Source organism: Crocuta crocuta, unplaced genomic scaffold (genome assembly GCF_008692635.1).
Source record: "Crocuta crocuta isolate KB4526 unplaced genomic scaffold, BGI_CrCroc_1.0 scaffold26, whole genome shotgun sequence".
Lineage (NCBI taxonomy): Eukaryota > Metazoa > Chordata > Mammalia > Carnivora > Hyaenidae > Crocuta > Crocuta crocuta.
The window spans coordinates 6,081,073-6,102,199 of record NW_027532249.1 but is presented as its reverse complement, the minus strand read 5'-3'; the positions used below and the strand labels follow the sequence as shown (position 1 = coordinate 6,102,199).

The following is a 21,127-nucleotide window of genomic DNA, read 5'->3' as shown; positions in this document are numbered from 1 at the left end:
ACAATGCTGGAACAGTTAGGAAGTAGGAGACTCACAACTAAGAACGGCTAGATCTTACTATAAAAGAGGGCTGCATAAACTAATACCACTGTGGTCAGAAACCCAAAGGATGTTCTGTACCTGTATCCAGCACGGAGGAATTTGTTACATTTGGTCCTGTTGGCTGAGTTCACACCAATGATCCAACTGTCTTTGCCATTTGACCCAGAGGTCCTCTTTACCTGCAGGGTAAATTAAAAAGCCCTCACCCTGATATTGAAGGCACTACTTCTACATTTCCAGCCTTAGATCACACCCATATAAATCCTCCACTTCAGACAGATTCTGTACTTTTCTTTCTCAGAAAGTCTCATCATCCCCCCTCCCCAGAACCCCTGAGGTTCCCCACCTGGGGTCTCTCTGTAGCTGCTCTGGCATGGGGGAGGGGGGATACAATGGACCAGAAGAAGTGAGAGACCCTGTTAAATGAGATAGAGGTTCTTTGATGGCAGGTTGATTGGAAGGCAAGAGCCCATTAGTCAGGCAAGTAGAGGGGGCGCATTTACAAGTCCCTCTGGGCAGTATTTTCTCACTGGTGTCCAGTTTGAGAGAAAGGATGGCTGATGTTCGCATGCACAACACACGCAGCAGATTCCCATCGTTCAGAGAGACAGCTGTTAGCCCCAGGTGAAGGAGCTTTTCTGTTGTGTTTTCAGGGTTTTGGTTTTGAGATTGCTTTGTTACAGTGGTCATCTAAGAAACAGAAAAGAATGTGAGTGGCATTTGTCAACGGGTAACTTATCAACAGCACTACAGGCACAGATAGGTTCAGGGTTACCCACAGGGTCTGAGCTACTGGTTCTAAATTCAGCTGCCGCTTTCCTATTTAAGACTGTGCATGGGAATACAGATGAGTGAGGATGTCTCTGTTTTAGAGACGCTCTCCAGTGCTGATGGGATGAAAACAGTAAGTCACTCATACTCTGATGACTACAGAAATGAGGAGTTACCTACCATAGATCTTTCACAGTTGTGCTGTGCCCCAGTGACTGGGGACTCCTGCCTAAAGCTTTGCGTAGGATCCTGTATATTCTTAGCTGGTGACGCTGCCATGTGCCCAGGGTACCATCCCTAAGCATTAGCCTCACTTCTGCCTACAAGCTGCCCTCCATGTGCTCCTTTCTGAGACCTATGGATTTCGTCTTATAAAGATTATTTCTACATTCTACATTCAGGAATATTCTGTGTTCTAGAATATTCTACATTCTAGAATATATCTACTCTACTCTTTTCCTGTAACTACTTCCTTAGTACAGAAACTTATCATCTTTACTGTATTACTGAAGTAGCCTCCTAAGTGATCTCTCTCTGACTTTAGCTTTAACCCCTCAAACTCATCCTTCCCCCAGCTGCAAGTCATTGATCTAAAAATGCAAAGCATTGAGGAGGGCACTTGTTGGGATAAATACCGGGTGTCATATGTAAGTGATGAATCATGGGAATCCACCCCCAAAACCAAGATCACACTATATATACACTATATGTTAGCCACCTTGACAATAACTTATATTAATAAATAAATAAATAGTAAAATAAGGAAATAAATAAAAATGCAAGCCTTGTTTAACGCCTGCTGAGGTTCCCCCACATCTCCTATTTAACACAAAAGCTCCTGACGCAGCCTGACGCCTTGTCTTTCTCTCTCTAGCTGACTTTACGCCCAAGGCATGTTATCTAAGCCAACAAAGGACTGCACGTGGTTCTGTGCACACACCAAGTAGCACTTGAAGCAGAATGGTTACATAATTGAGTTGCTGAGGAGGAAGATTTGGGGTAGGCCTTGTTTTCTAGGTTTTCATTAATCCACTCATCCGTTCACCAAATCCTTATTAGGCATATATTGTCTGCAAATAGTATTCTTGAAAGCTTGAGAGTGTAAGACAGTGGTCTTGTGTAGCATTTACAGATGTGGTTTCCTGGAGTAAGTGAATCATTCAGATTTTATTTTTGTTTTCATTTTTTTTCCTGAAAACTGATTGATTGCTAATTGTGATATAAATAAAAGTATCAGCAGTCTTGAGGCTCAAAACAGTCTGATTGGTACCATCTCCAATGTGACTGACTTTGGATTGTTTGTTACTCAGAATATCTTTACTTAGAAATGTTGAACAAATCGGTTAGTTGCTAAGAGAGATGGGAACTTAACCCTTACTGCACCTATACTGAAAATCATTCTAGAATTTCTTACCACCAGAGAAATACATTTTGACCTCCCTGATTCTTGATTATAAGGAGCCAGTGGCATACCAGGTGGGTTCTGCAGTTTCTTCTAGTAATTCAGTGAAATGGTAGCAAGAGCTTCAGGGGTCCTGGCCATGACACCTATAAAGTAAATCTTGCCTGGAAGGGTGAATTCCCAAGGACATTTCATTGTCATCTTCAAGACTTCAGAGGGTCCCCACGACTTGCCCTTGGAGTTTCTGTTGTGAAACATTATAAAGTAGATAACCTAACTTTATCTATTCCTAAAGGATAACCTTGGCTTGACCAATATTTTTTTCAATCTTTCATCTTTTACATACATTAGAACTGTTACTTTTCCAATAATTGAAATCTCTGTACATCTGGGGTCTATCGTAATTACTATGACTCTGCAGTTTGTTTTTGAAATGTGTTGGGATGTGTTTCACCCTCATTGTTCTGGATCAAAATTTTCTTTCTTCTCAGAAATTTTTTTACTTCCAAATGAGCTTAGGATGACAATCTCACCACCCATTAAATAAATTTCGTTAGAACTTCACTAAGAATTTTATTGAATTTAAAGATTAATGTTGGGCAGAAAATTCACATTTTAAAATATTGACTCTTTGAGAAATAATAATTGTCTTTCCACTTACTTATGTATTCTGTCCTTCAATAGAAGTTCATAATATTCTTTCTTACACATTTTTTCATTGATTAACTGCTTAGGAACTTACTAGTTTTCATTGATAGGTTAATGGTAGATCTTTTTCAGGAAAACTTCTAGTTTGTTTTTGTGGCAGTGTAAGGGAAGTAAATTTTTTGATTTCTCATAAAAATATATTTTATAGCTTCCTTTCTGAAAATTCTTCGTACTACTAAAAACTTTTCATTTGATTTTATAAGTTGCACAGATATCATCTGAAAGAGTGAAAGTTTTCTTGACTCAGTCTTTAAAATAGCCATTTTATTTCTTTTTTTTAAGTTTTTTTAAAAAATATTTATTTTTATTTTTGAGAGAGAATGAACAAGGAAGAGGCAGAGAGAAGGAGAAAGGATTTGAAGCAGGCTCTGTGCTGTGAGTGGAGAGCCTGATGCGGGGCTCAAACTCAAACCATGAGATCATGACCTAAGCCAAAGTCAGAGGCTTAACCGACTGAGCCACCCAGGTGCCCCTAGTCATTTTATTTCTTTTCTCTGTTTTATTGGACCACACACAATCACTTGTTATATTGAATAATAATTATGAGGATCTTCTGATAAGTTCTTGATTTTCCCATGAATTCTTTTACGTTTCATTGTTAAGTAGAATATTATTTGTTCTAGGTTTCTGAGACTTCTAGTTGTTTTTATTAGACATGGAGGTTGAATGATATAAAACAATTGTTCATCGTCTATTAAAATGAATATATTTTTCATCTTTAAGCAATTAAGGAGATTCTGTTGATAAGTCTTTCTAATATTGAGCTATAATTTTATTGACAAATAAACCCTTATATTGTTACATTATTTTATTACACTACAAAATATATCATTTACTACTATTTTAGCATTAAAAATTTTTTTAATGTTTATTCATTTTTGAGAAAGAGAGAAACAGAACGTGAGCAGAGGAGAGAGAGAGAGAAAGGGAGACACAGAATACGAAGCCGGTTCCAGTCTCCGAGCTGTCAGCACAGAGCCTGATGTGGGGCTTGAACTCATGGACTGTGAGATCATGACCTGACCCAAAGTCAGACACTGAACCAACTGAGCCACCCAGGCACCCCAGTTTTAGCATTTTTTACCACTATTCTAATAAGTGGGATTAGCCTAGATATATAATTTCTTTTCATTTTTACAGAGTTATAGTAACCTTGGTATGAATGTGTTAAATAATTTGATTTTTTTTTCAGTATTTTGGATCCATATATGACATTTTTGTGTAAAAATATAATCTATAAAATCCATTATATATAAATTTGTATTGCAGTTTGTTTATGAAACCCCCAAGGCCTGGCATTAATGTAGACATAGTGCTTTGATTAATTTTTCAGTGGATATGGTTTGGAGTTTTATTCCTTTTTATCCCAACTGGTATGAGTTTTGGTAATACATGTTTGTTCTAGCAAAACATCCAGTTTATTTATCATTTTAATATATGTAGATATTTGTGTATACACACATATACAAATATATACACACATTTATTTAAGCATATAATTTTTAAAATTTCTGTGAGGTAGCTATTTCTCCTGTTTTTACTCCTAATATTTATGTCTTTTATCCCAATTTGAATGGAAATAGTTGTCTGTATCAGCAATATTTTTTTAAACTTTTTAAAACTTATTTCTGAGAGAGAGAGACACACACACAGCATGAGCAGGGGAGGGTCAGAGAGAGAGGGAGATACAGAATCTGAGGCAGGCTCAGGCTGTGAGCTAGCTGTCAGCAAGAGCCCAATGTGGGACAGTGTGACCTGAGTCGAAGTGGGGCACTTAACCGACTGAGCCTCCCAGGCACCCCATGTATCAGCAATATATTTAAAGAAGTCACTGCCTTTAATTAACGAAGCCTACTTTTTCATTTCTGATATAATTATTTTTAAAATTTTTATTTAAATCCAAGTTATTATATAGTATAATAATGGTTTTTGGAGTAGAATTTAGTGATTCTTCACTTCGTGTAACACCCAGTGCTCCTCCCAGCAAGTGCCCTCCTTAATGCCCATCACCCATTTAGCCCATCACCCCACCCCCCTCCCCTCCAGCAGGCCTCCGTCTGTTCTCTGTACTTAAGAGTCTGTTATGGTTTGCCTCCCTCTCTGTTTTTACCTTATTTTTCTTTCCCTTCCCCTATGTTTATCTGTTTTGTTTCTTAAATTCCACAAATGACTGAAATCAATGGTATTTCTCTTTCGCTGAGTGATTTTGCATAGCATAATACATTCTAGATTCATCTACATTGTTGCAGATGGCAAAACTTCATTCTTTTTAATCACTGAGTAATACTCCATTGCATATATATACCATATCTTCTTTATCCATTCATCAGTTGGTGGACATTTGGGCTCTTTCCCTAATTTTGCTGTTGTTCATAGTGCTGCTATAAACATTGGGGTGCATGTGCCCCTTTGGGTTTTTCTAAAATTTTTAATGTTGTATTTATTTTTGAGAGAGAGAGAGAGACATAGGGTACAAGTGGGGGAGGGGCAGAGAGAGAGACACACACAGAATTTGAAGCAGACTTCAGGCTCTGAGCTGTCAACACAGAGCCCGACATGGGGCTCTAACTCATCAACCATGAAATCATGACCTGAACCGAAGTCAAATGCTTAACCAACTAAACCACTCAGGTGCCCCTGCATGTGCCCCTTTGAATCAGCATTTTTGTATCCTTTGGATAAATACCTAGTAATGCAGTTGCTGGGCCTTAGGGTAGCTCTGTTCTTAACTTTTTGAGGAATCTGCATACTGTTTTCCGGAGTGGCTGCACCAGTTTGCATTCCCACCAACAGTGCAAAAGTGTTCCCCTTTTTCCACATCCTCACCAACATCTGTTGTTGCCTGAGTTGTTAATTTTACCCATCCTGACAGGTGTGAGGTTGTATTTCATTGTGGTTTTGACTTGTATTTCCCTAATAATGAATGATGTTGAACATCTTTTCATGTGTCTATTAGCCATCTGGATGTCTTCATTGGAAAAGTGTCCATTCATGTCTTTTGTCCATTTCTTCACTGGATTATTAGTGTTTTGGGTGTTGAGTTTTATAAGCTTTTATAGATTTTGGATACTAACCCTTTATCTGAGGTCTTTATTCAGGTCTTTCATCCCTTTTGAGTTTATTTTTGTGTATGGTGTAAAAAAAGTAGTCCAGGTTCATTCTTCTGCACATTGCTGTCCAGTTTTCCCAACACTATTTGCTAAAGAGACTGTCTTTTTTATTGAAGCTTACTTTTTCTATTGTGTTAGTTTATTTAATCTTTATTTTTTCATTCATTCTTGGTCTTGTATATTTTTTTCTAGTCTCTTGGATTATAAACATATTTATTTTTGATCTTTCTTATTTAGATTTAATGCTAAGAATTAATCTCTGAATAATACTTTAGCTTTTATCATGGATTTTTGGAATTTATTGTTCTTATTGTCTAACATTTAGCTTATAATTTCACATGTGATTTAATTTTTTATCTAAGATATCATTGGAATGCCTTTAAATTCACATTTGGATAGATTTTGTAATTATTATTATATGTTTTATTTTAAAATTGATTGCATATTTGTCAGTGAATGTGGCTTATTTAAGTTTATCTCTAGGGTACTGGGTATTTACTGAAAGGAAAAAAATACTAATTCAAAAAGATACATACGCCCCTATGTTTGCAGAATTATTTACAATAGCTAAGATATGGAGCCAACACAAGTGTCCATTAATAGATGAATGGATAAAGCCGATGCAGCATATATGTATACAATGGAATGTTACTCCGCCATAAAGAAGAATGAGATCTTGCCATTTGCAACAACATGGGTGGGCCTACAGGGTATAATGCTAAGTGAAATAAGTTAGACAGAGAAAGACAAATACTGTGTGATTTCAGTCATCTGTGGAATTTTAGAAACAAAACTAATGAACAAAATTTAAAAAAAGAGACAGAAAACCAGACTCTGAAGTACAGAAAACAAACTGAGGTTGCAGAGAGGAGGTGGGGGGGGTGAGTGAAATAAAGGGGATGAGGAGTACATTTACCTCGACAAGGACTGAGACATATATAGAAGTATTGAATCGTTATATTGGATACCTGAAACTAATAGAACACCATGTGTTAATTACACTTCAGTTTCAAAAAAATGTGTAGTTTTGGAGAATTTAGTAAGATGTAGATTTATCAGTTCTGATCTCAGGTGCAGAAGAGGAAGAAGGGGAACCTTACTGTCTGTATTGACTCAAGGCAACTTTTGTACATCGAGGTATAACACACACACACTCAGACCTTGAGGAAAAAGGAAGCAGCCGGTCAGGAAGGTCAGAAACATTCCTGTAAGTAATGAACATGGAAAATGTTTGGTATGGTGTTTCTGTAATGTGAAGGAAATAGCGTACTGTCAAACTCTAGTTTTGAGAGAACTCTAGCAGATAGTGCCAACCTTTCACAGGTTGGAATCTAAAATCATCATCCCCCATAAATGATACTCTCCAATCCCAGTGCTGCGTGATTCACTGGCTGGAAAATGTTGCCGCTCCTTACCAGGTGGAGCCCAGCCTCTGGTGGTCAGTCAGCCACATGGGGAAACGGTAGGGTCTGTTATGGACAAGCAGAGGAGGTGTGTTTTAGGTAGGAATGGCATTAATGTTTGAAATAGATTAAAATAACTAGTAATAATTTAAAAATGATGCTAGTGTTAGTATGTTTAATAGATGAATGGATGATTTCAAACTATAAATACCAAGCACCTAGCCTTTTCAGTCAACCTACTTCAAAACTCAAGGTCCATTTATTGGCAGGTTTATCTTCCTTTTTCATTCTTACCATATCATTCCTCTGCTTTAACACATGAATGTTCTTTTGTTTGTTCTGTTCTGTTTTGGTTTAACCCTTATGGGAGTCTCAGCTCCTCTACCTGCTTTCTGAGCCTTCCATCATTTGAGTTGACTGTCTTGACTAATTTATTTCTCAGATTTTTATAATACCTTGCCTCAACTGCTGGCAAACCAGTCTCTCCACAATTCAAGGGTTGCTGAAATGTTTCAGGTGTTTCCGTACCTGAACTTTCTAACTCCATTGCAGGCCTGAAGGCCTTTGCCAGCCTCCTCTGGCTCTCTCAGTCCTTTCCCTCAAGCTTTGAATTCCAGTGCCAGTTTATCCACCTCTGGGTGAAACCCTTCCAGGCGGCACCTCTTCCCTCTCCATTACCCTCCAATAAACACACAGTTGTAGAAATCAGCTCTGAACAGTGGCTTGATTCTTTTTTAATAATGTTTTATAAATGTTACTCTGTAGTCCTCATTATGAATAGCTCAAGAGCAGGGATCACCATTTAAACTTCTGCCTCCTGCAAGACAGTCGCACAGTCATTTACATTACAAAGGGCAGGCATGCCTTCTGGCCAGTAGGTTGGCCTCAGGCCAAGCAAACCAACTCTGCAGGTGGACCCTTCTCTACTTCACAGATTAAGAAATTGGCATTTAGTAGGCTTTAAGCATCCCAAACCATCAGTTTCAGACTGTAAATAAATGTCTCTCCGTTTTCAAGACTGTTGTCTATCACAGGTGAGTCATTTAAAAGTTTGAGAAAGCATTTCTTTTTGGAAAACTTCCGAAGACCACTGAAAAGTGGTCCATATCATTTTAAGGATTTGAGTGTACAGATTAGTTTTGAGAGCCACCATAAATCTGATTGGCAGTCAGTTGTGTGGCTTTAGACCTTTTTATGTCTTTTCATTCTCCTACCAATTACAGTAATTGGGCATCCATGTTTTAATAATTGGCCGTGTATTTACATGATTTTTACACAATTACAAGTGTGTCACCTCCTTTGAGATAAAAAAGGAAAAAGAGCACACAAGTCTCAAAAATCTAGACTTCCCTTGTGTAATTCATACATATGATAAAGGATCTTTCATGAAGCAGGTGTTCAGTTATTGCTAAATAAATATGAGAATAAAAGAAATAACATCAGGCTCTGGAAAAAATGAATAGACTTTATATTGAATAGTACCATAAAATATTGCTGATTGAATAGCAGATTTTCATCGTCACAAACATTCAGAGATAATAACTCCCACATTAAAATTTATATTGACAGAAATGGTATACTTGTGTATAAATTTTTTTTTACCAGCACCCATCCATACTTGAGCAGTTGACTTGTTTCATGGGGCTTTAGAAAGATACTCAGCTTCTGACAATATCGCAGGGGAGGGCAATGCTTTGGCAGGATCTCAGTGAAGAAAGCAGCAAATTAGAAACTGAACTAGAAAGCATATTTAGGCTTTTGGTAGTTACTCTCACTCTGTATTTTGTTGTGAAGGAATTAATATGTTGATTGTCAAGAGTAGCCAACCCTCATATTGTGCTCAGTGTGTATCAGATATTGTTTGATGTAATTTATACAGGAAAAGTCACTTAAAATTCATAATAACTCTTTGAATGTTCTATTACCATCTTCATTTTATAGATTAGCAGACTAAGCAATAGAGAACTCAAGTGGCTTGCTCAAAGTTGCACAGTAGGTCGGGGAGCCTGGATTAGAATCCCAGCAGTTTGGTCCCAGGGTCCTTTCTGTTAGCCATGTAGCTATGTCATCACCTGGAATTCTTTTTTAAGTTTATTTATTTATTTTGAGAGAGTTTTGAGAAAGAGCATGGGTACAGGTGGGGGAGGGGCAGAGAGAAAGAGAAGGGGAGAGAGAGAATCCCAGCCAGTCTCCACACTGTCACACTGTCAGTTCAGAGCCCGATGTGGGGCTTGAACTTACAAACCATAAGGTCATGACCTAAGCCTAATTCTGATGCCTAACTGACTGAGCAATCAAAGTGCCTCCATCACCTAGAATTTAAGCCCAAAATGTGTGGCTGCTGCACCAAAAATAATAAATACTGCAATTGGCAAACTAGGTGACATCAAGCATTGTAATTTCTACATGTTAGGAAGGATACGAATAGCAAATTCTCCAGAGCTAAGAAGACATAGTTACTTTGACCTTGACACAGTTCTCCTTTGAGAAGCCTGTGTGAGCTATACAGGTCTGGATTGAACACAGGAGCAGGAAATGAGGTGCAGGCCCTGTATGAAAGCAAGAATCTCTTGGTGTAAAAAGAACTTTTGTAAACTGCAGAACGTAAACCAGATCGAGATGTGAGGCAGCCCGTGCTTATATGATAAAATGTCTTCCCTTGTTTCACAGTCCATACTGGAGACCATTCCAGCTCTCCCAGTTCATTCCAATGGATCTCCAGACCCTGGACCATCAGTTCAGAATGCAGTGAGTGGTGAGTGACACCTCCTTCTCGATGGGACTTAGGCTGTGTCTTCTTGCTTTTGTTCTGGCACTCAGTACACTTGGCAGTAACTTTGCCAGGGCAGAGTGTTTTTCTTTCCATTTTGGTTCTGTCACTCCAGCACCCACTCCCTGCCAGCTCCAAACACCCCATTCTGTCACACCAGCCAAAATTAATTGAGCCAAATTGGAAGCAGAATCTTTTTCTCCTTCACCACCATCACATCATTTAGAAAGTACTCACTTGGGTTGTGTCTTTGATTTGAGATCTGTTTCACAAGTAATCTGGATCTGCTTAATAGTTGGCAAGTGGGCCAGGAAGTAGGATACTTCCAGAAATCTCTGCTTATGCTCAAGTGTAAGCAGCACCAGAGAAGCTCATGACACACAAGGTTACAGACTTAGCTTCTAATTGGGCCTCTTCCACTTGAGCGTTGGGCATGCCTCAGGGGCTCAGTATGGAATCCAAAATCCTCCTTCGAGGTCCTACTCTGGTGAGTCCTTGACCTTTTCCCTAAATATGTACCTCTTCTTGTATACAACAGGGATTCACACTTTCAGCATTAACTTCAAAATTCAAATGCGTTGGGGTGATGAAAATGTTCTGATATTTGTTATTCAGTTCAAGTCACGCCTCTAAAAGGTAAAACTCTACTTGGGTGGTTTGTTGGTTTGGAGCACTGTAATCACCACTCTCCAAAACCTCTGTGTATAAAGCTATAAGAAGTTAGAATATTCTTTAACAATCCATCTTCTTCCACTTTAAATGCAAGCCTCCGTATGAGGAGTGAAAATCAAAACTCCCCCTTTGCCATTTCCTAGTTTTTTACTGCATCCATTTACTGTATTTTTGATTAGTATTTCAGTTCAGAACTTTACAATCTGTTGATTTGCAAATTTCTCCATTTAGTTTTTAAAGTAAGATTCTTTGGGTCTTCTATTGTTTCTTTTTGTTGTTATTCCTTTTGTCCTGTTTGGTTGTCCTTTGGTCCCTGTCTATAGAAGAGGGTAGAAGAGAGGAGTTCTCTTTTTTGTAAACAAATTGGTCTTTGATTGCATATGAAAACTTTTCCCAAGCAATGAAAAAAGATGGCAAGTCAAAATCTTAGTCAGAAATCAGAACTTAGGGTTACTCAGATGATTTCTGGATTCACTTGTTTTTGGTCAAGGAATCTATGGTCTTAAATTTTAGACAACCTCAAGGAAAATATTTATGTGGGACATTACTTGTCACCCATTGGGCTGTTTCTTCATAAACAGCACACAAGGTCAGGTAACTAAATTAAATCATAAGATTTTGGATTAATTTACCGGAACAAACCTTGCAGTGAAGTCCAAATTGAATTTTAATCTTAAGAGACAAAAATCCCATAGTTTGGGGAAAAAAAACAATAGGAGAAGTGAATTTAGGCAGGAATCTCTGCCCTTCCTCCTTCTGCCTTAAGCTTCTGCTTCCCCAGTAGGAGCAACATTGGGTTTAGATGGACGTAACTATATTATCATGGTAACAGAATTACCTCATTTGCGGGCTTTCCTCTAGTAATTCTCTAGTGCCTTTCATGAGGCAGAAAAAATCCAAGATTAAAAGCATCAGGTGAAATAGAAAGTTTGTTTGGATAATGACTACAGAAATTCATTCATAGGGAAGGAAATCTGATGACCCCACATTATCATTTAACTGAAGTCTTCTGGGTGAGTCTGATGCTATTCCTTGGATGTAAACATTCTGACATGCTTATAAGTTAACTTATAAATATTTTGTGCTTATTTTATAGGAAATGATAGTGATTGATTAAATGACTTATAAAATATCATACATCTTTTTTTTTTAGATGACAATTATCTGGAAAAAAACATTCTACCAGAAACTGAAGAGCTGTCCTTCGAAGTATCTTATTCAGAAATGGTTACAGAGGCTCCAAAAAGAAACAAATTTAAGAAGTCAGATTTTAAGAAAGAGGACTTTGCTTTAACTGTATGTAAAACCTTTCATGATTATTCTGATAACTTTCCGTGACTTTTCCATGGGACAAACTAGTATTTAAAAAATAAATAAGTAAATAAAAACATCTGTGTGTGGAGGGAGAGGACAGGCAACAGTGTTGTATAACACCAGGGCACCATTTATTGTGCAGTGCACAGCCTGCCTGGCTGTCCCTGGCAAGACTGGGTTGAGGAAGAGTTATGAGGGTGTATGCTTGAATACTGTTTTACAGAAGAAATAGGATTCCCTGGCTTGTGTGCTTTCACACACTTTATATTCTTACTTTACTTATAGGTTAGTGCAGATTCTGACTGTACACCTACTTGTGCCTCTAGAAGCCACACATCAGAAGAGGGCACTGAAGAAAGTCACAGTCATTCAATAAGAAGTGAGCACTTATGGGGCAGGCACTAAAAATTCATCAAAAATAGACTCAAGAGTTTCTATTGTTATTATGGAATAGGCAAGTAGAGCTATAGACTTCATTATGCAGAAAGCCTCAGTGTGTGTGTGTGTGTGTGTGTGTGTGTGTGTGTGTCCAGGATGTTTTATCCTGAAAGCCCACTACCAGAGCTATGTTACAGTGATCTATTGGCTATTCAATAAATGGATTTGTGAAACGTTCATGATGCAGAGCCCTGAATATTCTGTGGTGATCAGAGCTGGAGGCATGATGAGCAGGGCTCAGGCAGTTTCAGGGCTAAGGGAATGGGTCACATAAAAACTGGCAGAGCCTTTGCCTAGACAGCCTGGGCCATTCCCAGACAACTACTCCGTGATGGAGGAGAGCAAGAGGGCAGGGCAAGAACTGTAAGGCTCGCTGAGTGCCCTCTAGTAGCCTGATGGTGTATTAGGTATCCTCATTGTAATCATCCTGGACTGCTCCCATTTTACAGCTGAGAAGACTGAAGCCCATGGGCACCTGGGTGGTTCAGTCGATTAATAATCTGACTTCAGCTCAGGTCATGATCTCACGGTCCTTGAGTTTAAGGCCCATGTCGAGCTCTGTCCTGACAGCTCAGAGCCTGGAGCCTGCTTCAGATTCTGTGTCTTCCTCTCTCTGCCTCTCCCCCACTCACACCGTCTCTCTCTGTCTCTCAAAAATGAATAAATGTTAAAAAGGAAAAAAGAAAACTGAGGCCCAAAGAAGTTAAGTAGTATATCCAAAGCCCCTCTCAACAAGTAGGAAATAGAAAGAGGATTTAAACCTATGTATGTCTGACTCCAAAACTCCTCCTGGTCCCTAAGCAGTTTCCATGTTCGAGGGCACAGGAGTATTCCGGGGCAAAAAGGAAATCCAGTGGAACTCTGGTTTCCGGGAGGCCCTCCTAATCTTTCGAGGATCATCCAGGAGAGGATGCTGGCCCCCAGTTCCCTCATCCAGGCTGTCTGTCTGCTTCTGAGATTTGGGTCATCTGGGGTGCAGGTCAGTTTCCAATGAAGAACTTTGCATGGGATTTAGCAAGTGGTCACTCCATGAATAATTGCAGTTCTGGTCTCTCTTGTTGTTGCTGTCTATTACCCTTCTGTGGGGCCTTGGTCTCAGAAAGAGGGTAAAACAGCCAAGCTTTATAAGACAAAGTTGCCCCAAACCACATTCTGCATTTTGTTGTTTTAATTTTAAAATACTTGAGGTTCCACAGAACAATTGTTAACTGAATGAACGAGTGAATGACTGAGTGGCTGGTTTCAAAACCTCAAGAAAGCTCTATTTGAGGGAGTCCCTATGGAGCATGTGCAAAGCCTTGTAATTCAAATAACTGGGATTTTTCTACTTTAGCATTTTTTTTTCAATAGCAGGTTTTTTTGAGAGCAAAGCATGCTTGTGGCTATTATAGGAGAACAATCTCTCCCTTAAAAGATCTTATTAGAGTCTTCAGAGTATTTCTGGACTGTCGAAGACTTTTTGTTGTCATTTTACTGTTTCGTATTGCGGAAAGGGAAAATATAGCAATATCATTGTCTCAAAACCGATAGGATGATTATTTGGCACTTTCGATGTATTTTCCCTTGTTAGGAACATTTGGAGTCCTCTCCGTTTGATTTTCCAGGTAGAGTAACTGCTGTCTCAGCAGGCATATGCAGTAAGATTCAGTAGGGAGACTCCTTTGTCTTTTAGGGTTTGCAGAAGAGCATAGGTAGCACCGGATGGAAGGACTGATGGCCCCCCCACCCCCAAAAATATGTCAAAAGTTCTACTGGGTGCTCTTAGCTGTTGTGCCTTATGTGCCTGGGTCATATGTGCCCATGGTAGGTACATTCCCCGTCTTGCCTGGGACGTCAGGTCACGACACAGGATGTCTATTTGAGAAACCAGTTTTCATGGCTGTGATGACAAGGCTATATAGTACACTTCAGCCCATGGCTTTATTCCTAACGTAGCACAGGAGCGTTCTGCAGACGTTCTAAACACCATTCATAATCTTCTGTGATGCAGCTTGCTCCTCACAGATTTCTTACAAATAGCATGTTTGCTCTACAGATTTAGGATGTCCAGGCGGTGTTTGGATGAAGGGGTAATACTTTTGCTTTGCCATAAAAAATAAATATCCTCCGTGTGTATTCTAGAAACTAATTGTCCAGAAAACCAGATTCGGCCTAACTGAGGCAGGAGACCTGTCTGCCGAAGATATGAAGAAGATCCGTCATCTGTCTCTGATCGAACTGACTGCCTTTTTTGATGCCTTTGGAATCCAACTGAAAAGAAACAAAACTGAGAGAGTTAAAGGACGAGGTAGTTGAGACCGGTTTCTTCTGATTTTAATGCTTTGGCACACTGGAGTAAGATAGCGCTTTTCTGATTCTTTTTTCCTTTCTTTCTTGCCCATTTTACAACGAAGACAATGGGATATTTGGAGTTCCGCTCACAGTCCTGTTGGACAACGACCGAAAGAAGGACCCTGGAGTGAAGGTCCCGCTCGTGTTGCAAAAAGTGAGTGAACTGTAAATGAATGGGGAAAGGATAGAGCCTCATGTGGGCAGTTTGGTACCTATAAGCCCACTGGTGAATTCTCTTTTAGATTTAGAGACACTGAAGCCCTCTTAGGCCTCAGGCTCTTGGTGATTTTCAGCGTTCCTTATGCATCTGCATAGCATCCCCACAGCGCTGGGGCCAGTTTGCCTTGCTGTGAACTTGTGGAGCCTGTGATACTGTCTGACCGTAAAGCATTGGGTGACAGACACAGATGCTCTCTACATGGCTTCCTTCTGTTATGTCTTCTCCAGTAGTTTCTAAAGATTACGTGTCTATGTTGTATGTTAGTATTTAATTATTCTCTCTGGAATACAAGTTGACCATTAATTATCAGCTATACATTTACTAATTATACAAGTATTTGCTGAGCTGTCTCACAGGGTGGGTGTTTTTAAATATGTATATGTAATCATTTTAATGAATTCGCCAACCAAAACTTAATAAAGCCTAAAAATCAGCTTTCCTGGTGGTTTTCAGGTATGACTAGGAAGATAGGGTATATTTAGACAACAAAGAAGTTTGGTAGAAGGGAGTTTTGAAAAATAATATTATCTGAACTGTCATCTGCCAATATCTCTGGGACCATAATTGCCCAATAGTTGGTTTGATTTTAAGCCATATGTTGTTCTATAGCTGACAACTTACATTGGTTTACCCAAGTATGCATCTATTCAACAGTGACATCCAGTGGCACATTTAAAATTCCAAGCCCTAACACAAGTCTTGTTGCATTTTAGATTGAGTTTATAAGTAGCATAGTAAAATAATTGACTGAGGAAACATATACTTATTTTATTCACCGTAACAATGCTATGACCTTTTATTGTGTACTCTCTGAACTTTGTTGTCAATGCCTCAGATTGAGCTACTCCTGAAGTCAGGTGACTCATTGCTGCTGATGGAGAAGGGGGATGCGACGGGAGAGCTAAAGGGTGCTGGCGACACACCAGTGTGCACAGGAGCTCTGTAGGGCGCCTCCCCTGCCTGGGTGCCATCCATATCCTAGCACGGGGAGTCAGCAGCAAGCAGCAAGCAGCCAGAGGGGATTGTGTTTCTTCTCCCTTCTACTGCTGAGGCCACCGAGGCACAGAAGGAGGAGATACCTTACCCTTGAACATGTAGCCAGCAAGGAGGAAGGGCGAGAGGGAGCACCGTGTACTCCCACAGCCGAAGTCCATGGTGACACTAAGATTTTTCTTTCCTTCCTTGAATTAGAACTAGAGTTATGACCTCTGTCCTCTGTGTAAAGGACACAATTTGAAAACAATACATAAAAAATCTAAGACTGAGAAGATTCAACACATGAATTTATATTATTGTGTAGATGCAAAAACCTAGCACAAAACTTAGCAAATGGAAGGTACATAATAAATGCTACTTCAACTCAATTTTGATTTATATCATGTTAGCAACTCAATAAATGTTAGCTATTACTCCCCTTGTGGTCAAGAGTTCCTCATTGAAGACAGCTATAGGTATTATTCGTCTACTCCTACAGGAGCGTCTTTTTTATGGACATATTTCTTTGGCCTAAATATCCATTTCTCTCCATATCCTATGAGAACTACCTTAGTTCCAGGCACCATCATTTCTTGAAGGGAAAATAGCAGAGACTCTGGGTCTTCCTTCTGCTGTGTGAACATGGGCGAGTTATTTACCCTTTCCACGCCTTAGTCTCCTCAGCAGTCGGATGAGGTGTGGTTAGCACCTGCCTCATAGGATCAGTGTGAGGATTACATGAGCTAATAGATGCGAAGTGCTGAGAATGGGGTATCTGACACAGTTAAGTGCACAATAAATGTTAGGTATTATTACTACTTTCACAACATCGTCATCATCATCATCATCATCGCCATGGGTACTCATGAGAGGTGTAAACGTTTACAGTTTCTACCTCCTTGGTCATATCGGTAGGATTCCTATAGTCTCTCAGCTAAAGTGGTTTGCATCTAATAATAGCAAATTTAGAATCTTTCCCATTGGTCCACCTGCAGAAAGAGAGAGCAGTTAGATCTTAAATTGGGCAAGTGGCCTCGTACTTTAGTGGTCAGCAGCACAGGCTTGGGAGACAGTGCCATTACCCTTGAGGTTGGTTTTGGGAAAGCCACAGGAGGTTCTCACTCTCCACTTCATTTGCAAATTGGAGGCCACTGTTGACTTCAGAGTCGGTTGTAAACATTGAACAAAGCATTCAAGTATGAGCCACATATACATGCATGGTAATTTATTGATTGTTGTCACCATCATTATTATTTCAGATGTTTATAATTATATGGAGGTATTTATTTTTATAACTTATCATTGCTTTCTAGTTTTTTGAGAAAGTCGAGGAATCAGGCCTGGAATCTGAAGGAATTTTTCGACTTTCCGGATGCACTGCCAAAGTCAAGGTACTGAAGATTTTCTCTTTCTAGTTAGAGATCTAAGCCAACTGGACCTGGTTCAGACAGGCCCCAGGGAGCAAGTCCTTTGTTGTTGTTGTCGTTGCTGTTGACAGTAGGACCACTTGGTCCTATCTCATGTTCCTGGATATCTATGATTAAATGTATATCCTTTTAAATTAAAACAACAACAATAAAAAACCAACAACAGCGAAACAACATACCAGTTCACCATCAAAAACTGCCGCTTATCTTTCTTTAGTTTGGAAAAGTTGAACTGTCCCAGCATTGTTTTCTGGGTTAAACATTTTAGTTGGCTGTGTTCCTCTCAGTCATGGAATTCACCAACCCGACGTTACATGAGCCCTGTTTCCATTGTCAGTTGCTTTGAACTGAGAAACATTCTTCGGCTTTTCATGGACGTCCTTATAAGAATGTGTAGGAATAGTGCTCACCACTGGGATAGTCACTCAGCCCAGTTCCATTCAAGGTTATGTGAATTTCTACATACAGAACCACGCGGGGAGTGTGATCCTTTGGCTTTGCTTTCTTACTTCTATATGGTGGCCAACTGTACAGTGCCATAAGGAGAGAATCACTGAAAAACTTTCTTAGAAATTTCCAGTAAGCCCTTCNGGGGGGGGGGGGGTGCATCACAAGAAGGAGTCCCACTCTTCTCAGACCGTTCCCTGGCCGTGAGAACCTGAGCAGTTTTAAACAATCAGTCCTTGAGTAAGAAAGCCTCAAGATGAGGGAAAAGTTAACTTGGTTGCAACATGTAGATGTGGAAGAGTATCTCTTCATTAATTCACTTTAGCATGTGTTTTGGTCAATCCTATTTGTATCAGAGACATCAGAGTTTTTATTTAGAGGTGCGATGAGCTGTTTTTGTCAGTGGAAACTGAAAGTAAACCAGTTGTGTCTGTTGGGAGATACTGAGACGGAGTCAGGAGTGGAAGAGGGTTCCCTGCACGTAGAGCTGCTGCAGGGCTGGGCAGGCTGCGCTTCAGACCCGCTGCAGGGCTGATGCTGTCCTTCCCTGTCACCCCACCTGGCCGCGGGGCCAGGTGCCAGCTCCCACACCACACTTGGTCGCCGCCAGGCTTCCTGTGAGGAAGGGGTGAGGCAGAAGAGCTGGTGTTAACTGCAGGGGCAGGGGAGGGGGATCGGCTGGCTGGGAGTCCCCTGCATTATTTTATGCAGATAGCTTGTTTTGCAAGGGAGATCTGAGCAGTACACTACGTGACCTCCCTGGGAATGGAGGGTGCTAAGTGCTGGCACAGGGTCATTTGAAAGGCAAGAAAAACCCTAATGGCTCCTCAAGATTTATTCATTCTTTCTTTTTTGTTTTAATTTTTATTTATTTTGAGAGAGGGAGAGACAGAACACAAGCAGGGGAGGGGCAGAGAGAGACTGAGAGTCCCAAGCAGGCTCTGTGCTGTCAGCGCAGAGCCTGACAAGGGGCTCAGTCTTGCAAACTGTGAGATCACGACCTGGGCTAAAATCAAGAGCCGGACACGTAACCAACTGAGCCACCCAGGTGCCCCAAGGTTTATTCTTCCTAAATTGAGTCTACTTTTTGTCTCAGGTTCTCAGGGGTATGGTTGTTATATGTACCCTGAATCAGAGAATGAAAGTGTTGTATCTGTAGGGTCAGAGAACCAAAGTGAAGTCAGGGAAACAAATTTCCTAGACAGAATTAGACTTCATTCCCCTAAACCTTTTTCCATAATTGGGAATCTGCATCTGCACATTCTTCCTGGCCTGCGTATGTGTGTGTGTAAAACATAATGGAAATGATTTAAAACTCTCTTTTTTCAAAATAAGCAAAAGGAGTCGACCGTACACAACATCTGTTGTTTGCACAAGTTTAAGCCCATAGCACAAGTTACTTTTCTTTAGATAATCTTTGACTAGCTTACCAGAGGCTAATAATCCCTTCAAGAGTATTCTTATAGGCACATGCATTCCTGAACCACAGTTAGGGAAAAGTCCCTTTTCTCCCCTAATCGGTTTTATGTAGTTTCAGCCTATTTATTCCAGCTCTTATTAGTCTGAAAATGTAATCCAGATGTTTTCATGGTTTGAGCTCCAGAAAAACCAATGTGAAAGAAGTCTGGGCCAGTGAACAGAAACCAGGGAATATCGTAGTTAGAAAGACATTGTAACTTGATATATTAAAGGGGTCTTTTATTTCTCTCCTTTGTTCAGGCTTTAAACTACTTTTGTAAATTCATCTGTTAGACTATTTTTCTAGGAATGTGCTTGGGGAAAGACAGTTAAAAAATGTAACCATTATAATTATCCTTGAATTGTGCCAAATGGATGACGCTAACACTAATGTATCATTATGAACAATCCAGGCCCAGGTTTTTACTTTCAGGGCCTGGTGAGATGAACAGGGATGCAGCCCTGGGGGGAAGCTGCTAGCTCTGACCGCACAGGGAACACAGCAGTGGAGCCCATTCCTGTATTTGAGGCCTCAGCTCATTTGGAACCAATTTAATGCTTTGGTGTTTCCAATGATTTTCTCTTCCAAAAATGACAGAAATTTGAGCCAAACACTGGGGAATACATTTTATGGAAGAAGGCAGACTGTTTGACATGCGAAGTTCTCTTTTTTTGCGACTAGCTGCTTTCAGTGTTTCATAATTATGTTACCTGGTCTGCTAGTTTCCCTTCCTGAGCTGGTTTTTGAAGCCAAAGGTGGGTCATTTGCATTTTCATAAAACTGCCTCCGAAATGGAAGCAGATTGTGTATTTGCCCAGAGCAGATTTAAGGACGTGGCATCTGACCCCTGCCTAGTGTTCTCATTAACACTGGACAGAAAACATGACTTCTTTAAACGTTATATGCCTCCTGTCCTTGGCAAACTAAATCCAATGCCTGGTTTATACGGCTTCGTATTTAACACCATGGTGGAAATGTCAGCTCTGCCCCTCTGTCCCTCGGTTTGCTTTAGTCAAAAGGACGAGAGGACATTCTTTCTCTGTTTTGTTTATACTGGCCATCCAAACAAGAGGAAGAGATACTATGACGCAAACAACTGCATATGCATGGATTCCCCATAGTAATAACACTAAAGGTTATTACAGACCAAGAGGAGGGGGGTGTTATGAGCAGCCAGTATTTATTGAGCGTTTACTATGTGGCGAGCTCTCTCCCCTGAGCTTTACATTGTAAGATCTGACTTAATCTCTATGAGGTCATTTTGGTATCTCTATAACACAGTGAGAAATGATGTGGGGGACAGACCTTAGAACTAGTCAGTTGTAGGATTGGGATGATAACCTAAAGGGTCTGGTCATAGAGCCTGTTCTTCGTGCTGGAGCCACATTGCCTCTTAAGCTACAGGGAACAGCTGACAGGTTAGAATGGTAGTCACGTGGGGCGCCTGGGTGGCTTAGTCGGTTAAGCGTCCGACTTTCGCTTAGGTCATGATCTCGCGGTTCGTGGGTTCGAGCCCCGCGTCGGGCTCTGTGCTGTCAGCTCAGAGCCTGGAGCCTGTTTCAGTCTGTGACTCCCTCTCTCTCTGACCCTCCCCTGCTCATGCTGTCTCTCTCTCTCTCTCTCTCTCTCTCTCTCTCC

General features: G+C 40.2%; 2 protein-coding genes across 9 annotated transcripts in view; one reads left to right on the top strand and one right to left on the bottom strand.

The window, feature by feature from the left end:
* Window positions 1-1,171, bottom strand: part of LOC144243064 (uncharacterized) — a 1,504-nt gene extending 333 nt beyond the window's left edge. For all 3 annotated transcript variants that reach the window (XM_077778102.1, XM_077778101.1, XM_077778103.1), the window contains exons 1-3: window positions 994-1,171; window positions 573-732; window positions 121-221 (exon numbers count right to left, since the gene is read on the bottom strand). In XM_077778102.1, the coding sequence (XP_077634228.1) occupies window positions 145-221; window positions 573-732; window positions 994-1,092 (336 nt within the window). In that variant the 5' untranslated portion in view covers window positions 1,093-1,171 and the 3' untranslated portion in view covers window positions 121-144. The remainder of the gene's footprint in view (window positions 1-120; window positions 222-572; window positions 733-993) is intronic.
* Window positions 1-21,127, top strand: part of ARHGAP28 (Rho GTPase activating protein 28) — a 220,910-nt gene that overhangs the window by 160,779 nt on the left and 39,004 nt on the right. For 5 of the 6 annotated variants that reach the window (XM_077778096.1, XM_077778094.1, XM_077778098.1 and 2 more), the window contains exons 6-11: window positions 9,378-9,428; window positions 10,107-10,191; window positions 12,032-12,174; window positions 14,752-14,917; window positions 15,024-15,115; window positions 17,470-17,547. In XM_077778096.1, the coding sequence (XP_077634222.1) occupies window positions 9,378-9,428; window positions 10,107-10,191; window positions 12,032-12,174; window positions 14,752-14,917; window positions 15,024-15,115; window positions 17,470-17,547 (615 nt within the window). The remainder of the gene's footprint in view (window positions 1-9,377; window positions 9,429-10,106; window positions 10,192-12,031; window positions 12,175-14,751; window positions 14,918-15,023; window positions 15,116-17,469; window positions 17,548-21,127) is intronic. The other variant, XM_077778095.1, reaches the window with a different exon arrangement.